Here is a 17,505-nt window from a genome sequence, read left to right on the forward strand (position 1 = left end):
AATTTCTCTCTAATTTTGAGGTCAGGATCATCTTTAATAAAGACTCAGCAGGTCAAATCACGAGGGAAACCTCCCTTTAATGAGAAGTTGTTCGCGCCGATCTGGTTTCCCGGCAACCGATTTAGTGCGGGAGGGGGAGGCTTATCGAACTTGTCAGCCCCAACCTCCAAAGGGTCTGACGCATTTGTTTATGATCCTTGAAGGATTTTCCTGAGATCGTCCAAAAAAGCAAATGCTCCAAATTTGTTAAAGACCTTTGGGGGCTTTGGTAAGTACCAACTATTGTGACAGTCGAAGTCAACAAACTCCGTGTTTTCCGGGTATCTGCTTTGACAACAAAACTTCGAGAGAGCTCCCTACTAAGTCTTGGCTTCTGCGTTGCCGTGTAGGTACCGATGCCATCTCCTGCGACGTCACAACGTCCCTCCAATCGTGGAGGAACTGCGAAATCCGCCAAACCGCTGGACATCGGAGAGCCGCTAGGGGTGCACGACACGAACACGGTGCGCTCTAGAGTGCGAAAATGGCAGCAACAAGGCGGCGGGGTCGTTACAGTCGACGACCCCTATGCCGATGACGGGGAAAATGATGCGAAGCCGAAACCAAAGCCTGCCAAAGTCAAGATCGAGAAACTGGAGAAGCTGGAGAAGCTGGCGAAGGTAGAGAAGCCGAACAAACCCCCGACCACAAGGAAGCGCAGTCACAGCACACCCCGCAAACGGGTGGTGAGCGATGAGCATTGGAAACGAACGAGAAGTCGAGCCTCGACCCAGTCCTCGTCGCGCAACCTGCGCAATCTGCCCGCACCTAAGCGCATAGCCGAATACACCACAAATGAAGGGCAGCTTAGGTCTCCACGGGGGAAGCACGACGATAGTGACGATGAGAAAAAAGGTCGCGGTCCTTCTAAACCCCTAATTCGAGACACCAAGTCCGCGGGCGCACGACAGAGTATCGACACCATCACGGAGAGCGACTATGAGACAGACCATCCTAGATCTGTGGAACCTTCGGAGCTCTCGGACAGATTCAAGACGCGCTCGCCTCCTCCAGAGGATGCGTGGGCAGCAAGCGAGGCGGATTTCTCTGAGTTGTCGAGGAGACGCAAGCGCGGCCCAGCAAAACCTCCCAAAGGTGGTATATTCGCACACATGCTCGACGAGTCCAGAAAAATGTTTGGGATTCCTGAACCCGAACCGCCGAGACCTACACCTACGCCGACTACGGGCCGTGGAGCCAAAATCGAGGCATGGCTTTCTGACACACCGGATCCTTTTCTGGATGAAGTCGTTTCTAAAAATGATATGCCAGCTCCTCTGGATCTGAAGTCAGGCCGAGCAAGGCGATCTCAAAAACTTGCTGACGGGGACTCACAGCCTCCTGGTACCGAGTCTGAACCGTCAACAATCAGCGAGCGCCGGAAGAGCACCGATCATCCGAAGAGCACTGAGTACTCGAAGAGCTTCGATCACCATAAGAGCTCCGATCGCCCAAAGAGCTCCGATTACCCAAAGAGCGCTATAAATAAGCACTCCAAGGGAAGGGACAGCTTTTCTTCAATCGACAAAACACACAAGGCACAAGATCGTGAGACGGCCTCAGAATCGAAAAGAGCTTGTATAGATAGGACTTCCAAGTCATCTGTCAAGAGCAAAGGGGATAATTCTGTCGAAGACAAGCTTTATGAGGATAGTGCTACAACCTCGGAGTCCGATTTACAACCATTCTCCGATGGTGGCTCTGAAGTATCAGGACTTAACGCACCTGTACCACTTGGCCGTAAGAAGCCCTTCCCGGTCACCGGTCATCATCGTTTATCGACGATTGCTTCTGCGGAAACCTTGAGCACCACTATCACAGACATAACCGAGCACGTACCGAAGTCTGCCCCTATCGAAAAACTTGAAATAAAACTCGAACCGAAACTCGAACCGAAACCTGAACCGGAACTTGAATCAAAGCTTGAATCAACACCTGAATCGAAACATGAATCGAAACATGAATCAAAACTTGAATCGAAACTTGCCGAGGAAGCAGAAAAAGCAGAAGAAGCAGAGAAGGATGACCAGTTCGATCCCGACTCGCTACCCGTGGTATCCTCGCAACTAAAAAGACGGCTTACCACTCACAATGACCTCATGTCGGTACTATCCGTCTCGGCTTCGCGGAGCAGAAGCATCCGGTCGAATCGGAGCATTCGTACTAACAAAAGTCGCCTGGCCCACGCGACAGTTGAGGATCTGCTCTATGAACTGTCAGGTGACGAGACAAAGTATATGCGCGAGCTAAAAACACTGGTCGGGGGTGTGATTCCGGTCCTCTTAACTTGCGTGCTGTCCCGCTCTGATTCAGCCATTGCCGCAGGCCTATTTCGGCCGTCTCTGGACCCTCAAGATGACGTGAACTTCTCGAAGCCAATTGTTAACATGGGAGTGGCGATCGAGCGCCTCAAGAACCTCCACAAGCGAATCCCGCAGGACAACGCGGATGCATTGCTTACATGGGCGCAAGGTGCCCAGAGAGTCTACCGCGAGTACTTGAAGGCGTGGCGTCTCGGATTCAAGGATGTCATTGTAAATCTGGCTCCTCGGGAAGAAGACGAAGCCACAAACGATGCTGACACGAAGAGCCTGGATGAGGGCTTGGAGCGAGACGAAAATGGCGACTTTGTAGATAGCGATGGGGAAAAGGTCGATGTGGCCTATCTACTGAAGCGGCCGTTAGTACGTCTCAAGTATCTAGCGAAGAGTTTCAAGGGTATCAATATTCTGGAGCCGTCCCCAAAGGCTGAAGAAACGGCTACCGCCTATCAAATTCTTGTTGACGATGCCCGAAAACGCGTCCGAGATGAAAGAGCGAGGCTGGAAGATGACTCTGCTGCTTGTATCGACCCAACACGCACAAGAGACCCAATGACCTTGGGTGTCCTCCGCGGGATCGGCATTGACCAGACTCGCCATGTCCGTGCTCGCGATTTCTTCAATCTATCTTTGTATCATTCAAGTGGTCAACTTGTGGATTGTCGAGCCGAGCTTTTATATCGAGACAACCCGGCAAGCAAAGGGCCTGGAGGCGATCTTTTGATTTGCGAAATCGATCATTCAGACCGCTGGCTTCTCTTCCCCCCTATGGACCTAAGATGTGTTTCAGCTCGCAAAGGAGACTCGAAACATGAAATCGTGCTCATGCTGCGCAGCGCCCCCGAAGATGCAACCAAGTACTGGCAAGAATTAATCTCGCTCCGCATTGACGAAGAAGAAGTCGGGTCTGAATGGGTCTCATTGCTCGGATCTGACCCTATTCCGCCTTCAATTTGTCGAAGCCAAAGCTTCATCAGCCGAGCTAAGCAGAACAAGGCTCGCAAGCCCTCTGCTGTTGATTCTCCGCCCAGGTCGAATGATATTGACATCCCCATCGGCGAGAAGGCGACCGGTAAACGACGCTCGTGGACTTCAAAAGACCACTCGTCTGAGCCAAGTACGATCAGCTCTGTTATCGATGCCCGGAGCTCTTTGTCCTCAATCGTCACTCGGGAGACTGATTACACCACTGGGGGATCCGAGCTGTCTAAGCCAGCCCGCCCTGACTTACCTCTTCTTCCTTCCACAGCTCCCAGGAGCTCGCTAACTAGTCAGGAAAGGACTCTCGCTGGACTCAAACGATCCAAGGCAAAGAGATTTTCTCGCCACAGTGACAGCCCGGCTTCAGATACTGCCTCTCAGCACACTGTATCTGAGAAAGCACCCGAACACAGCGCACCTGCGGTTGCCGCTCCTCAAACACCAAGTACACCAACAGGAGGTAGATTCTATGGCGAAACGGAGGAATCCTCAGCTATAGGATCACCGAGAGAAAAATCGCGTTCGAGGATTCCTCAACCCCAGAAGACCCCTGTCAGGGAACCCTCCCCTGAATCTCCTAGGGTTTCATCTGTGCCTTCAGTAAATCTCCCGCTGATTCCCAAAATCCGAACTCCTAGCAGCCAACCTCATCTTTCCACTCCGACACGCATGGACCCCGAAGATGAGGAAGACTATCCTCCCCTCGAATTCTTGCCCAGGCAAGAAATTATGGAGACACCAACAAGGACTAGGAGAAGGAAGTCGCGAAGACGGCCAAAGGATGATGATAGCCCTCCACCTCCCCCACCTCATCGCTCGCCTAGCCCTGCCCATGGCAAGCGCGCAACTCACCCAGTTCTCACCCCCACTAGTGGTGGACTCAAGCGACGTGGCTCTTCTCCCCTGAAGCACGAATATGAACCCTCTACAGCTTCAGATTACTCAGAGACCGACTCGGACGCGTCAACAGTGCGCCACTATTCCTACTCATCATCTGAATACTCAAGATCCAATGGCTTTTCTGACTCGGAGGATGATTACTCCTCGGTATCTGAAGACGAAGAATATGCTACTCCCAAGCCAAGAGCACACGACTCGATTACTGATGCCAGTTCTCTCTCGCCTTCTAATTCTGTGTCGCAGGGTGGCTACCGTACTGTGCCGCTGCAGCCCACCAAGACCAGCAAAGCCATTGCGTCTGTCTTTGCGTGGTCCGACAAAGGCAACTGGGAGCTTTTGTTCCCTGACGAGTGTACCATCGTCGTTAGTCCTGGCCTGATCGAGGCCTTCGCGGTGGACTCTGAACCTGACGATTCCTCATCACCAAGACCGCTCATCTCTCTTGAACTGACACCGCTCGTTCCTATTCGCCGTGGCACCGCCATCGACATTAGTATCCGCTCTCCTCCCACCGAGCGATCCCAGGTCACATCCAGCAACAACATCATGTTCCGGTCATGCAACCCTGACGAATGCGATGCCCTATATGGTCTAATCAACCAATCAAGAATCAACAACCCAACTTACATCGCGCTTCAAAACGCTCGCGGTCCATTCAACAGCCATGCCTCTACCTTCGAACCTGCCCCGAAAGCCGGCGGAGGCCTGTTTGGCTGGCCCCGCCGCAGAAAAAGCTATCGCGCATCGAGCTCCCCACGCTCTCTAGCCGAAGGATCCGAAAGCAGCGTGGGAACCATGAGCAGCGCATTTTCCGCCCTCAAACGATTCGGAAACGGCAGCAAAATGTTCAACATTGCCCGCTCAACCATCGAATCCCGCACTGGCCGCGAAGGCAGCATCTACTCTGGCTCCGGTGATTCCGGCAACGACCCATCCCCCAACTCGGGCTTAGGTCGCATCGCCGCAGCAGTCAAAGGCGCCGACGGTATCGGTCTCTCAAACGCCAAGGTCCGCCTGTACGCACGCGAATCTGCCTCCAAGTGGAGTGACATGGGCGCTGCCCGCCTGACCATCATGCCCGCACCACCCAAGAACCCATCCCGCCCCGGTAGTGGTCTCAGCGGCGACGGCAGCTCACCGCACGGTGACAACGCAAGTGGCGTTTCGCCTCCCGCATCAGGATCCGCCTCCCCGCGCGGTGCGCTCTCGACTGAGAAGCGCATTGTCATCCGCGGCAAGACACACGGCGAGACTCTCCTCGACGTTTGTCTAGGCGAGAGCGCCTTTGAGCGCATTGCCCGCACGGGCATTGCGGTATCCATCCGCGAGGAGGATGAAGACGCGTCCATCGCGAAGCAGGGTGGTGTCGCGACTGGCTCTGGCAAGATATTTATGATTCAAATGAAGAGTGAGGCTGAAGCAGCTTATACCTTTGGGCTTGTTGGCAAGCTCAGGTATTGATGAGTGATGTGATGAGTTTGATGTGTTGGGTTTATGAACGAGCTATGGACATGAGGTATGGGGGTGCATTGTTGGTTTTTTTCTCTCTTTTTGCTTTTCCTTTTCCTTCTTTTCTTCTTTATATTTTTGCCTTTCTTCAGTCATTATTAGCTCTTTTTCTTTTGTACATTTAGACCGCAGTTGAATGATATCCCGGCCGTGGAATAATGCAATCGTCTCTCATCTTTCTTCACCTTCTATTTTACAGTGACATGTCCTCGATATTGAGCCCTTTATGTTGTTACTTCACATTTATCTCTGTGTCTCAAGGTTTAAGTGCTTCTATATATGCCATTCTACTCTTGTATATATACTATAGTCCAAATAATGAACATGTATCATAATACATCATCCTAAAGGCAATTCCTGAACTGCGAGACACACAGTAGTCTAACTCCTCATTTCCGCCCCATTGGTCTTCTTGAAGACATACCCAATCAAATTACACTCATCCTTCAGCATAGAAACCAACACATCATCATCAATGGCAGCTTCAAGCTCCTCATCTTCAGCCCCAGCCTCATTAGAATCGGACTCGGCTGCAAGCAGAGATGGGTCAATGTGCGAGTACTGAGCTAAAGACTGGTGCATCTTATCTTTGGGACTCTTAGTCTCGCTTTCTTTGTCTTTCGTACTTTTCTTTCCCTTCCTAGCTATCTTGGCACGATGAGTGCCGTCCCGGATAGACTGTTCTTGTTTCTCCATATCGACCTCAGAAGCTTTAACAAGAGTATGAGGTTTCGGCAGCGACTCATCCGAATCATAACCATCATCAAAGTCATCAAAGTCAGAAGGAGGATCCGACAAGTCCTCACCCTCAGACCCAGCATCAACAGTAGCAGGCGTCGCAGCCCCAGACGAAGAAGCCTCAACGTCAGCCGGAACACCCCGTCCACCACACCGACAGCCCAGCAACTCATGCGTCTGACAAGCCCTGTCCTCGTCGAGCCTGAACAAATCCCTGAGTTCAGCAGCCGAGAACTGCGCACCACTATTACTGGTGCTCCTCTCCTGCATAACACTATCTGCAAGACCAAGCTTGGTAACCTGTCTCTGCCAAATCTTCTCCTCGAGACTGCCCTTGAGTAGAACACGGTAGATGCGACAAGGTCGTTTCTGGCCGTCGCGGTGAATCCGTGCCATGGCCTGGATATCCGTTGCTGGGTTCCAGTCTACATCGAAGAGGATGAGACGGCTCGCACCAATCAGGTTGAGACCTGTCCCGCCTGCTTTCGCAGATAGCAGGAAGGCGAAGCAGGAGCTTGCGGGGAGACGGTTGAAATCGTCCACCAGGCCCTGCCGTTTCTGGGCGGGTGTGCTGCCATCGAGGCGGAGGTAGGGGAGGCCTAGGGAGGTGAGGAGGGTTGCGAGGAGAGAGAGGGTTGAGGTGTAGTTTGAGACGAGGACGATTTTCTCGTCTGTTTTGTTGCGCATTGTGTCGAGGAGTTGGTCAAGGACGCGGATTTTTGCGCTCGAGGAGGGGGATAAGTGGCGATGGAGAGGTTGGGGAATGGAGGCGATGAGGGCGGTCATTGTTTCGTTGGGCGTGTTATTGTTGTTTTTCGCGGTTAGGAGGGAAGGGCTGTTGCTGAGCTTTTTGAGGATTGTTATTAGTTGCAGGGCACTTTCAGCGTTGCCCATTGCGGTTTGGAAGATCGGGGAGGCGAGGACTGCTTTGTAGATGTTTGCTTGAGGACGGGTTGGTTTGCAGAAGAGAACGTATTCGGTCTTTGGTGGAAGGTATTTGGCCAGGATGTCTGCTGTTCGGCGGAGCATGAATTTGGAGGTGAGTTCTCGCAGCTCTTCGCCTCTGGACTCTCCCTTCTCGATTTCCTTTCGCGTTGCTTCGGGCTGTCTGCTGCGAACAATTGGGGTCTCGAACTCTCGAATGAAGGACTTGAAAGTTCCTAGGATCCCTGGATTAACAAGGTCCACGGCTGCAAAGAACTCTCTCAGATCATTTTGAATTGGCGTGCCGGAGAGAATCACTCTCTTCACGGCGCTGAGCGATTGGATCGCTAGACCACTCTTGTTCTGCAAGGTCTTGAGCCTATGGCCTTCGTCCGCGATGATAATATCGACTCCAGAACCATTCGCCAAAGCTTCCTGGACCGTTCTGAGTTTCTCATATCCAACAATCATGATACTATAAGCCCGGCCCTTGGTGAAATCAGTCAGACGCTTACTCTTGTCGTCAAAGACAAAAACGCCAATGCGCTCATTGCCGAGCCACTTGCGGAACTCCTTCCGCCAGTTATTGATAAGAGTGACAGGACACACAATCAATGCCTTCTTAATGACAGGCGGGGCTTCAAAGACAGGATTCTGCTTGAGCAGAGTCCAAAGCAGCGCAATAGTTTGCAAAGTCTTTCCCAAGCCCATGTCATCTGCGAGAATGGCACCTTCACCATTAAACGACCGCATGCCCATCACACACTCATACAAGAACTTCACACCCTCACGCTGATGCGGTCGCAAGTTCTTGGTCAAGAGAGGATCAACAACAACATCCACAACCTGCTTTCCCTTCGGCACAGATTTCGGCCGCGGCATAACCAACGCACCAACCGCCTTGGGGTCATGACGCGGAACGACCTTCCCCATAACCTTGGGAGCAACCGTATTCACAAGCAGCGGCGCCTTATAAGCCGCAAATTTCGCGGGTGCAGTTCCAGGGTTCGCATTAGGGTTTGTAACGAGAGCTAGCGAGCGCTTGAGGGACTGTGTCCGCTCAGCAGCCGTAGGTTTGCGTACTTCACCCTTCTTTCGGGCGGGGAGGGCTTCTTTCTTGGGTGTGGGCACAGGGTCCGGCGTAGAGGTAGGTGCTGACTTCGTGGCTTCCAGGAACACTCTGCCGGAGAGGTATTCCTTGCGCGAAATCTCGGAGTCTATCTCAATCTCTTTGCCGGAGATAGACAGTGTTGTTCCGGGCTCGAGACGGGCTTCGTGCACCTTCCGTCCCATCTCCTTCCCGGCAATGTCTCGTAGATACACAAACTCTCCGCGGGTAGAGAGAATTCCGTCTCCGTCCCATGTTTTGTGCTTTTTGGCGCTTGGTTTGCGCCTGTCTGTGTTAGCTGGTTCGCTGTAACTGGTGCTCACCAGGGATCAACGTTCCGAGGACCTACCAGAGAACATTGAAATATCTTTCGTCGGATGTATCATCTTTTTCACCGGATGATGACTGTGTTGTGCTGTCAGATCTTCGATTGTTAACTTGTAGGAGTGGCTTTCGACTGTCTATCGGTGATTGCACATCCTTGGGTGCTGGTTCGTCTTCGAGGCGGGGCTTTTTGGTAGGACGACTGGGCTCGTCGGGGTTGTTGGTGGAGGTTGTAGCGGAGTTCCTAACTAAAGGGGACTTGAAGGGTTTGAAGACCATGACTGTGTTGGTCTTTTCTCCTTCCAAGATTAAGATGGCGTTGGGATGAGGACGCGACAACAGGCGCGGGACGCGTGGTCACGTGAGCTAATGATCTTTCGTGTGAAGGACTGGGCTTGGAGGAAAACTCGACTTAATTTAGATTCTAGCTATTGATACCGATAAGAAAGTTTGCATCTTCAAAAAATGTGTTTGGACAGTGAATATCAATTATGCTTTTACAGTAGCTATGTATAAAGTCGAAAAAAAGTCTAACACGAATAAAAATATACATAAGGCGGATATAACGTTAGGTCGCATCATCTAGAAAGAGCATTTTATAGCTGTGCAGCAGAAAAAAGCTGTGCCTTGCAAAATAAAAATGGTATACGCAAAATAGTCCCCCAAACATCCCACCAAGATTTACCGAGCATCGTCGGCCAGGGCCTTGTCGGTCAACGGGACATGCTTCGGGCCCTCGTAGGAGCCCTGGTGGACGAACCACCAGACGGTAACGAAAATAGACAGACCACCAGTCATCAGACTGGCATAGTTCATCGACGCGGCATCAGTAGGCAGAGCGTAAGGGAAGCAGAAGATAATAGCGAAGGCGATGATGTAGACACAGGCCAGGGAGTTGACGATGTAGCCAATTGTGTCATTCATGTGGAAGTATCCAGGCACGAAGGAAGAACGGCGGGTCAAGATGTGAGGGAAAATGGCCATGAAGTACGAAAGACTGGACAACTGCACGAAGCATCCCACGAAGGCGCTGAAGGCGGTAGTCGAGCCGAGGTAGATGCACGCCAGGATGGTGACGAGACCGGTGCAGATCAGGGTGGCGTTGAAGGGGTTCTTGAACGTGGGGCTGATGCGTCCAACCCATCCCGAGAATGGAGTGGCGCCATCACGAGCAATAGTCCAGAGCGTACGGCCGGCGGTGATGTAACAGCCACAGGCAGTGATAAAGGTAGGCAGGTAAGCGACGATCAGAAGACCCAGAGCGCCGCCACGGGAGCCGGTGGCTTGGCGGTAGATCTCAGCCAGGGGGAAGAAGGTGGTCGAGTCGCGCACCTGGTCGAGGTCGTTGATGGAATAGAAGATTGCAATCATATAGCAGATACCAGTGATGAAACCGACACCCATCTGGGCCAGGATAGCCTTGGGGATATTTCGACTCGGCCTGGATTCAAGTTAGCGATTATAGATGGAATGGGAAAGAAGAACACTGACTTGGGGATTTCCTCAGCCAAGTGAGACGAGCAGTCAGGGGTGCCAACACTGTAAGCACCGTTGAGCATACCAGCGACAAAGACGAATCCTTGCTGGGCATAACCGGTTCCGTTTTCCCAAGTTGCCCACACGAGCTTATCGGTGGCATATGCAGAGCCGTTCACATGAGGCATCACAGCGCACACGATGATGGTCACGAACACACCAGCGAGAATGAAGAACAAACCCAGGTTTCCAATGTGAGGTAGGAAGCGGTTCATGAACAACACAATAGCGCAACAGGCCCAGGTGTTGAGGAGGAAGCTGATAAAGACGTTCCATTGTGAGGGCACGAAGCTGGGATGCATCAATTGATACATAGACACGGTCTGCTGAGCCAGAATCAAAGACATGGATGCGGCACCGAGAATCCAAGCCAGGCAATTCCACCATCCAGCGTAGAATCCACACACGCGACCGTACTTACTCCCGGCGGTGATAGTTGCCCAATGGTAGACACCACTGGCTGAGGGCATACCCGATGCCAATTCGGCAATGGATGCGGCGACCAGCCAGTAGCAGATAGACACGGCTATGCTAAACAAGGGGTTAGCTTTGGTTGGTTGAACTGGTTTGGGAGAGTGGCATACAATTCATAGATAGTTCCTGCCAATCCACCGTTACTCAATGCCACCACCACACTACCTCCTTGGGCAATCCATGTGTTTCCGGTGGTCACGGCTACCGCACAGATACTGAGAAGGCCAAAGTTCCGCTCTAGTTCTTGGCGATGGCCCGAAGCGTTAACCAACTCTCCGTCCACTGGACCATCGTGGGTGTAATCCGGTGTAGGTGCGATTTCTTTCTCAGGGACGTGGCCGATCTCCTTCTCCGTCGAATAATTGATCTCATTCCCAGACATGTTGGATATGTATATGGTAGGGGATTTCCCTAAAACCAGACGAATGCGAGGTCCAAAATGTACAGCTCCCGAATTGAAGAATGATATGGGAAGAATCGAGGCGAACACGGATGTTAAGTAAAAGGGAGTCAAAGGCGTACAACGGTATATTATCATGTCACGGCTAAGCCGATCAGGTCGGGTCGGTCGACATCCACGCATTCTAATTCCTCAATCTCTGGCCAATCAGCATTCGCGGAGTCACATCATTCGGTGGCCAACAGGTCCATAGTGGGGTCGCCCCAGAGTTCCTATTGGCGGAGCCGGAGACAAGGGTGTACAAATGCACTCGAAGCGGAAACTTTTACAATCAACGCCGCTGCATGGCTGAATTACGCTTAACCTAGAAGGGGAGCTTCAGCAGAAGGGGGATTCCCATCCCCCTTAGTGTCCTTTTCCGTGGGTTCCATCTCTACTTCTTGCTTTTTTGGGGTGATTGGGGCTCTTTGGCGGGGTCAAACCCCAGACTCTGCTTACTTCTTATCATCGCTACTCTAAATAGATGTCTATCTAGGATTCCTAGAGATAACAAGACCAGTTATGCATGCTTAGCATAAGACATAAGGCGATGGTTGGAACATTCCATAATCCATGCAGATATTCCATGCAGCGTACCCACATACCGTATACTTAGTATACACTATTAGAGATTTTTCGGAGATTTCCCCTATTTGAGATTGAAACATATGATTTTGCAAGCGAGACAAGCGAGACAAGTGTACTTGACAACTACACTACTTGTAAACTAAAGTATAAATGCTTTACTAGCCCAGACACATCAAAGGATCAAAGCGTCAAGCAATAGGTAACACTACGGGTATAACTATGTGGGCACAAACAGTCTCTGCTGTCCATGCGACGGGGGTGTCTCATATAAGGTAGAAATTCACTCGAGTTCATCAATTGGAAACCATCGGAGGCAATCTAGACTCCGAATCTCTTTGCCTGGGAGCACAGTTGTACTAGTGCAGCTGAATGTGGGTTGCGCAGATAAGGCGACTCCGATTTTAGCCTCAGATCTAGTGGGCTAGTCTGATATATATTAATTAAGTAGCTGCTAGTTAACTAGTTATAAGTTATAACTAACAAAGTCTTATGACTAATTAAGTTTACTCAAGTGAAGTCACTAACTAACTACGGCGTAGCTACACGTTAATGAATTAATCTAGAGTATAATATATTGTAAACCGTACTGCAGTGAGATTAATAAAGTCTCTCGTTCCGAAGTTCCCGAGGTTTCGAATCTTCAAACTTCACATCGGTTCATTCAATCCTCTCCAAGTTGCATGTACAACATATGTTGTATCAGCCCGTCTCCATAAAAGATGAAAAAACATCCGAATCTGTCCGTTTCCCCCGGGGCTGGGCAGTTCCCAAAATCCCTCAGAAAAAAAGGCTCGGGCCAATAGGTGACTGGACCATGGATGGTCGGTGATTTCCCCACTTTTTACAGTTGTGGCGGCAAACTCAGAATATCTGATTTCCCGATCTGGCAGGTATTGGCCATTTTTAATGAATTCCAGTGCAATGTGTTAAATATAGTCAAATCTGCCGATAGTGACACGCAGCCGGTATATCCGAACAAACTCTCTATTCTGACAGTTCTTCAGGGCTTACTCCGTATACAATGTATGAGTTATGTACATGAATACTAATTGACATGGATATTGGCTGATCCCTCAGCTCCTCCACCCTCCACTGTGGGCCATTCCCCCAGATAGAAAGAGCCATGTCTATCTTTGCTTAACGACGATGATTGGATATAACAATTATATGTAGATGTGCTTATGTCTCCCAGTTCAGAAGGTAGGTAACAACTAGGTTCAGTATGGATCTCTCAGGAAAATTCAGCCTAAATATCCTCGGTTATAAAGGCCTATAAACTGTAAGACAGCTGAACTTACACCTTACATGGAAATTCCCTATGCAACGGTAAAGTGGACCAATGGCAAAATTGTTACAAATCAGAATGCAGCAATGAAAGCAATTTCCCAGACTCTCCCGATCCAAGGAACCACCTTGCCATCCAAGCCCCCACTATCCAATGGCGGCTATATGCCCTGTATCTTGGGTTGATTGGCGTTTTATCCTCTGCATCTTGCCAAACCTTGTACCTTCAAGGCTATCATTCAGCATACTTCGAAGGTTCTAACGCGTTTCCTATCTCGTCGTACAATCGGCGGCTTATGCAGGAGCTGGAACTCTATACTTAATATTGCATATCCCCGCTACTCTCATAAAATGTGAGCGCGCCTCTCGACTCTCGTTTCACTCCAAGATCTCGTTAACCTCTATTCGAAAAGGCCAGCGGTAATGTCTGGCTTAGGAGGCCACTTCGCCTTGGAATTCGCTCATGAGACATGGGCTCTGTATGCTGTCGGCGTACTGGGTGCCGTCTTGCGATGGTACGATAGTAATTGAACATCCTACTATATACAACACTGACAAAGATCCTCGACAGGGTGGCTCGTTTTCGACGCTTAGGCATTCGCAATCTCCAGACCGACGACTATCTTATGCTCTTCTCGGTAGTCTGGTATACAATACTATGTGTCGCCTTAAATCAAGTCGCCTCCGGTGGGGGGTCAAATCTCATGACCGAGGAGGACAGGAAATCGTTAACGGATAAAATCATCGCGGAACGAGTGCGCGGTAGCAAATGGGTCTTTGTGTCGGAACATTCCTTTATTCTTTGCATCTGGAGTTTGAAAGCATGCATGCTGGTGATCTATGCGCGTATCACGTATGTTGAACCTCGATTGGGAGCATGTTCTTTTCTAACGCCAATACAGTGAAGGATTAAAGCAGAAGCGTTGGATCAACTATGTCTCGATCTACGTCGGACTAGGCTTCGTCGCAACCGAACTGTCACTCTTCCTACTCTGCCACCCGTTAAAAGACTACTGGGCCGTCGTCCCAGAGCCAGACTACCAATGCTCATCTTACCAGTACTACGAAATCGTGCAGGGCTGCATCTCAATCTCTGCCGACGTATTCATGCTCCTCATCGCCATTCCCATGCTAGTCCAGGTCCGCGTCCCGCTCAAGCAAAAGCTGATCCTGACTATCCTCTTCGGCATGGGCGTCTTCGTCATTGTCGCCGCCGTCCTGAACAAGGTGTACTGCCTCGTCCCATCTCTGATCTCCTACGTCTACATGAACTGGTACTTCCGTGAAGCCACCGTCGCCATCCTAGTCACCAACCTGCCGCTCGTCTGGTCACTGCTCCGCGACGTCTTCCCCGCCCTCAAGAGCTGGACCGGCGGCTCCAGACGCGGCACCGACCGCTACAAGTCCGGGCCCTGGACCAGCAAGGGTGGCTCCCACCTGCCTCCCTATGGCCCGCCCAGCCACACGCGCTCAGGCGACTTCGGCATGCAAGAATTCGAAGGCACCACTACGATTACCCCGCAAAAGGCGACTGCTTCCGATGCCAGTATCAGCGAGGGGCGGGCGAGCAGCGACGATGGCTCGGCTCGCGCTCTGCGCATTCGCCAGGATATCACGGTTACGGTGGAGCGGGACTCGCGGCCGTCGGATTATGAGGTGAATACTTCGCGTATCACCCGCGCCCGCGAGGAGGTTTAATCTTTAATCGACTCTCTACACGGAGAACGTTGTCGTTCTCTTTTTCTTATGAATCCACGAAGTCCCCGAGGGCTTAATACCCAGTCCTGTATATTGTCTCTATTTTGTCTGTACATATTTACTTCTAGACACTAATTGTGCATATCTTTTTTTCTCTGAATATAGAGTTTTCCTTGGAGTCTCAGTTGAATTGCGTATTCCATTAACTATAATCTCCACTGTCATGTCCACACATCTCAGCTTCCAGTCCCACCGATGTCCAAAACCCCGGTGAGTTAACCACTTTTCAAAGATGCAACCTTGGAATACATTCCATCACAGCCCGCCGATCTCCCGGCCCCTTGCATCCAGATGCCGATCTTGTCGGTGAAGAGCTTAGGCCTACGTCCGAAGAACTCTGCAGGGATTTGGTGAACTGGCGGATATGGCTCGGGCGTCTTCCTTGAAAAGCACGTATCCCCGGTTCCGACAACCAATGTGGCGTCGTAGCCATGCAAAGCCAAGATGGTTCATGACTATCAGCACTGAGGCCAAGCCGCACGGAGTAACTGACTAGTACATCATCCTTGAATCAGTCACAGGCTATATACATACTACCCGGAAGACCACCGTCCGAAATCACGTCGTGACCCGAGAAAAAAGGCGAAACCTTGGGATCAACCAAAATCTCAGCCGAAATCTCAACCGAAAAATCGTTCCTCAAGGTTCCCACCCCACAGTCGATCGGCACATGAATCTTGGAAAAAAATCTGATACGAAAGAAAAAGACTGGGACCCGAAAGCCAAAGATATGAGGGCAAATGCTTGACCGAGCAATATCCAAGTGGATGTGTTCATGGATACCCCACCATACCAAATCCAGGACCCTGGCCAAAGCCACCAGTTCACTGCGCACTACCGTGGACGAAGCTCAAGCTCTCCCGAACAACGGGATCTGCGTGGAGACTAGAGAGACCTCGGGATGTGACGTGATAAGGGAAAAATGGAGCAATTAGCAATTGTCGTCGGTCATAGTATCTGCTTGTGCTCCCGAGGTACCCTTTGTGTTTGGAATTGCAATGGATACTGTGTATGGCGTATTATTAGAAGACTGTCTACGGAGTAAATGTGAACTATTTCAGTCGACCGTAAGCCGCGTCAGTCTAATAAATCTGAGTTTCAACTGAGTTTCGGCGACCCAGCCTTGCAGGAAACCTTGAGCCGTCAACTTCCTTACAATATATATGATGTATCTTGTATCTTGTAATTGACGGAGTCCGGCAGATATATAAGCCCTTCTGCTAGATGTTTAAACCCTAAACCACGTGTCTTCGGCCTCATTTTTGAGTGATAAGCCGATCAGCTACCCCTATTCGAGCAAGCTGCACGGATAATCTGCTATATTAGACTTCTGCCATGTGCTGGAGGGGTTCACTCGCAAAGTTAGTTCAACGGCCTCGGTACTTGCATGATCATACTCGAAGTCGTACTCTCCTCCTATTATTTGATTGCACTCCGTACACTATGTTGTATCTACTCCGTACCATAGTGGGCCCCGTTCAGCCGAGTACTGTACTATGTATATAACAGTTTATCTTTTCCTAATAAGGAGGTAATTTGCCTTTTCCTTTCCTTTTTCAGCAAGTGCACTATTCATTTCCTTTTCGCTGTTTTTCTTTTCGCCTTTCTTCTCTTCTCTGCTTCGGCGTAACCCGCTTGACCCCACCAAGACCAAGACCTCGCCCTTCGACCGCGGCTACTCCGTACATATGTTGTATGTGCTGGCGCGCTCTGCTCTGAGTTATGGGCCCACTCTCTATTTGCATACAAAGTTGCCCAGGCTTAACCTCTCGCTTACAGTTTGGATGGCTGCGGGGATGCTCACCTAAATAGGAGCTTTGCCCGTTGATTCGGCCTTCAGGTACGGAGAACGCCGTGCATATGCAGGGTTGGCAAAGAATCATGTAACATTACAACATCCATGGTGGCGAATTGCCGGGCGGTTTGCCTTCGCTCTAGCTGCGTCTCAGGCATGCATGAGTAGTCTCTAGGTAGGAACGGTTCTTCGTTCGCCGCGAATGTCTCGTATAAAAGGTTGAATGTGGTTATCACGTGCGACATTTGGTCCAATCTTTCTCGACCAAAGTCTATTCGAAACCCCTCAATAGTGCGAGTTTACAATATAACAGAAGTATACCTCAGAAACTCAACCTTGGGAGCATCCATATAAGCAAAAGTCCACCTTGAAGTCTAAATAAATGTCTTGAGGTTGCGTTATCCATGAAGGGTCCCGGGCGAAATATATACTACGGAATGATTTCTGGCATAGCTACTCACAACCTTCAATATATTCACAGATCTTTGATACTACGTACTTTAAGTAGGTAGTATACACAGACTAGATGGCACCGACCTAATCTTGCGTATGATTGAGGCTAGAAGACACAAAAATTATAGACTCTTGTTGTTTCCGTTTATTGAACTTACTTTCGAGTGCAAGAGAGTTCGTTGTCATTTAGATATCACAAAATGAAGTAGACCCGATATTATAGGACACCCGCTCTGGTCAAGACCAAGGCCGGCTATATCTCAGCACTTGGACAGATAGAGGGTATTATATCCGATTCTGAGATAAGCACGTCGTCTACAATATATTCCCACCC

At 50.4% G+C, this 17,505-nt stretch overlaps 5 protein-coding genes across 5 annotated transcripts; 2 read left to right on the plus strand and 3 right to left on the minus strand.

Moving 5' to 3' along the window:
* Positions 1-79: 79 nt before the first annotated feature.
* Positions 80-5,702, plus strand: LCP9604111_3911 (uncharacterized protein; the record flags this gene model as incomplete). Its single annotated transcript, XM_039071552.1, has 3 exons — positions 80-186; positions 253-268; positions 390-5,702. The coding sequence occupies 3 exons, from the start codon at positions 80-82 to the stop codon at positions 5,700-5,702; spliced, it is 5,436 nt and encodes a 1,811-aa protein (XP_038929995.1).
* Positions 5,703-6,131: 429 nt separating this feature from the next.
* Positions 6,132-9,123, minus strand: LCP9604111_3912 (DEAD/DEAH box helicase; the record flags this gene model as incomplete). The annotated part of the gene is made up of 2 exons (XM_039071553.1): positions 6,132-8,805; positions 8,870-9,123. 2 exons carry the CDS (start codon positions 9,121-9,123, stop codon positions 6,132-6,134), a joined length of 2,928 nt encoding a protein of 975 aa, XP_038929996.1.
* Positions 9,124-9,525: 402 nt separating this feature from the next.
* On the minus strand, positions 9,526-11,236 carry LCP9604111_3913 (uncharacterized protein; the record flags this gene model as incomplete). The annotated part of the gene is made up of 3 exons (XM_039071554.1): positions 9,526-10,285; positions 10,336-10,911; positions 10,965-11,236. 3 exons carry the CDS (start codon positions 11,234-11,236, stop codon positions 9,526-9,528), a joined length of 1,608 nt encoding a protein of 535 aa, XP_038929997.1.
* A 2,083-nt stretch (positions 11,237-13,319) lies between these two features.
* LCP9604111_3914 (uncharacterized protein) lies at positions 13,320-14,863 on the plus strand (the record flags this gene model as incomplete). Its single annotated transcript, XM_039071555.1, has 5 exons — positions 13,320-13,337; positions 13,397-13,518; positions 13,579-13,680; positions 13,737-14,018; positions 14,068-14,863. 5 exons carry the CDS (start codon positions 13,320-13,322, stop codon positions 14,861-14,863), a joined length of 1,320 nt encoding a protein of 439 aa, XP_038929998.1.
* Positions 14,864-16,491: 1,628 nt separating this feature from the next.
* LCP9604111_3915 (uncharacterized protein) lies at positions 16,492-16,806 on the minus strand (the record flags this gene model as incomplete). The annotated part of the gene is made up of 2 exons (XM_039071556.1): positions 16,492-16,658; positions 16,728-16,806. 2 exons carry the CDS (start codon positions 16,804-16,806, stop codon positions 16,492-16,494), a joined length of 246 nt encoding a protein of 81 aa, XP_038929999.1.
* Between the last annotated feature and the right edge of the window lie 699 nt (positions 16,807-17,505).

Source organism: Penicillium roqueforti, assembly GCF_015533775.1.
Source record: "Penicillium roqueforti strain LCP96 04111 chromosome Unknown scaffold_07, whole genome shotgun sequence".
Classification (NCBI taxonomy): domain Eukaryota; kingdom Fungi; phylum Ascomycota; class Eurotiomycetes; order Eurotiales; family Aspergillaceae; genus Penicillium; species Penicillium roqueforti.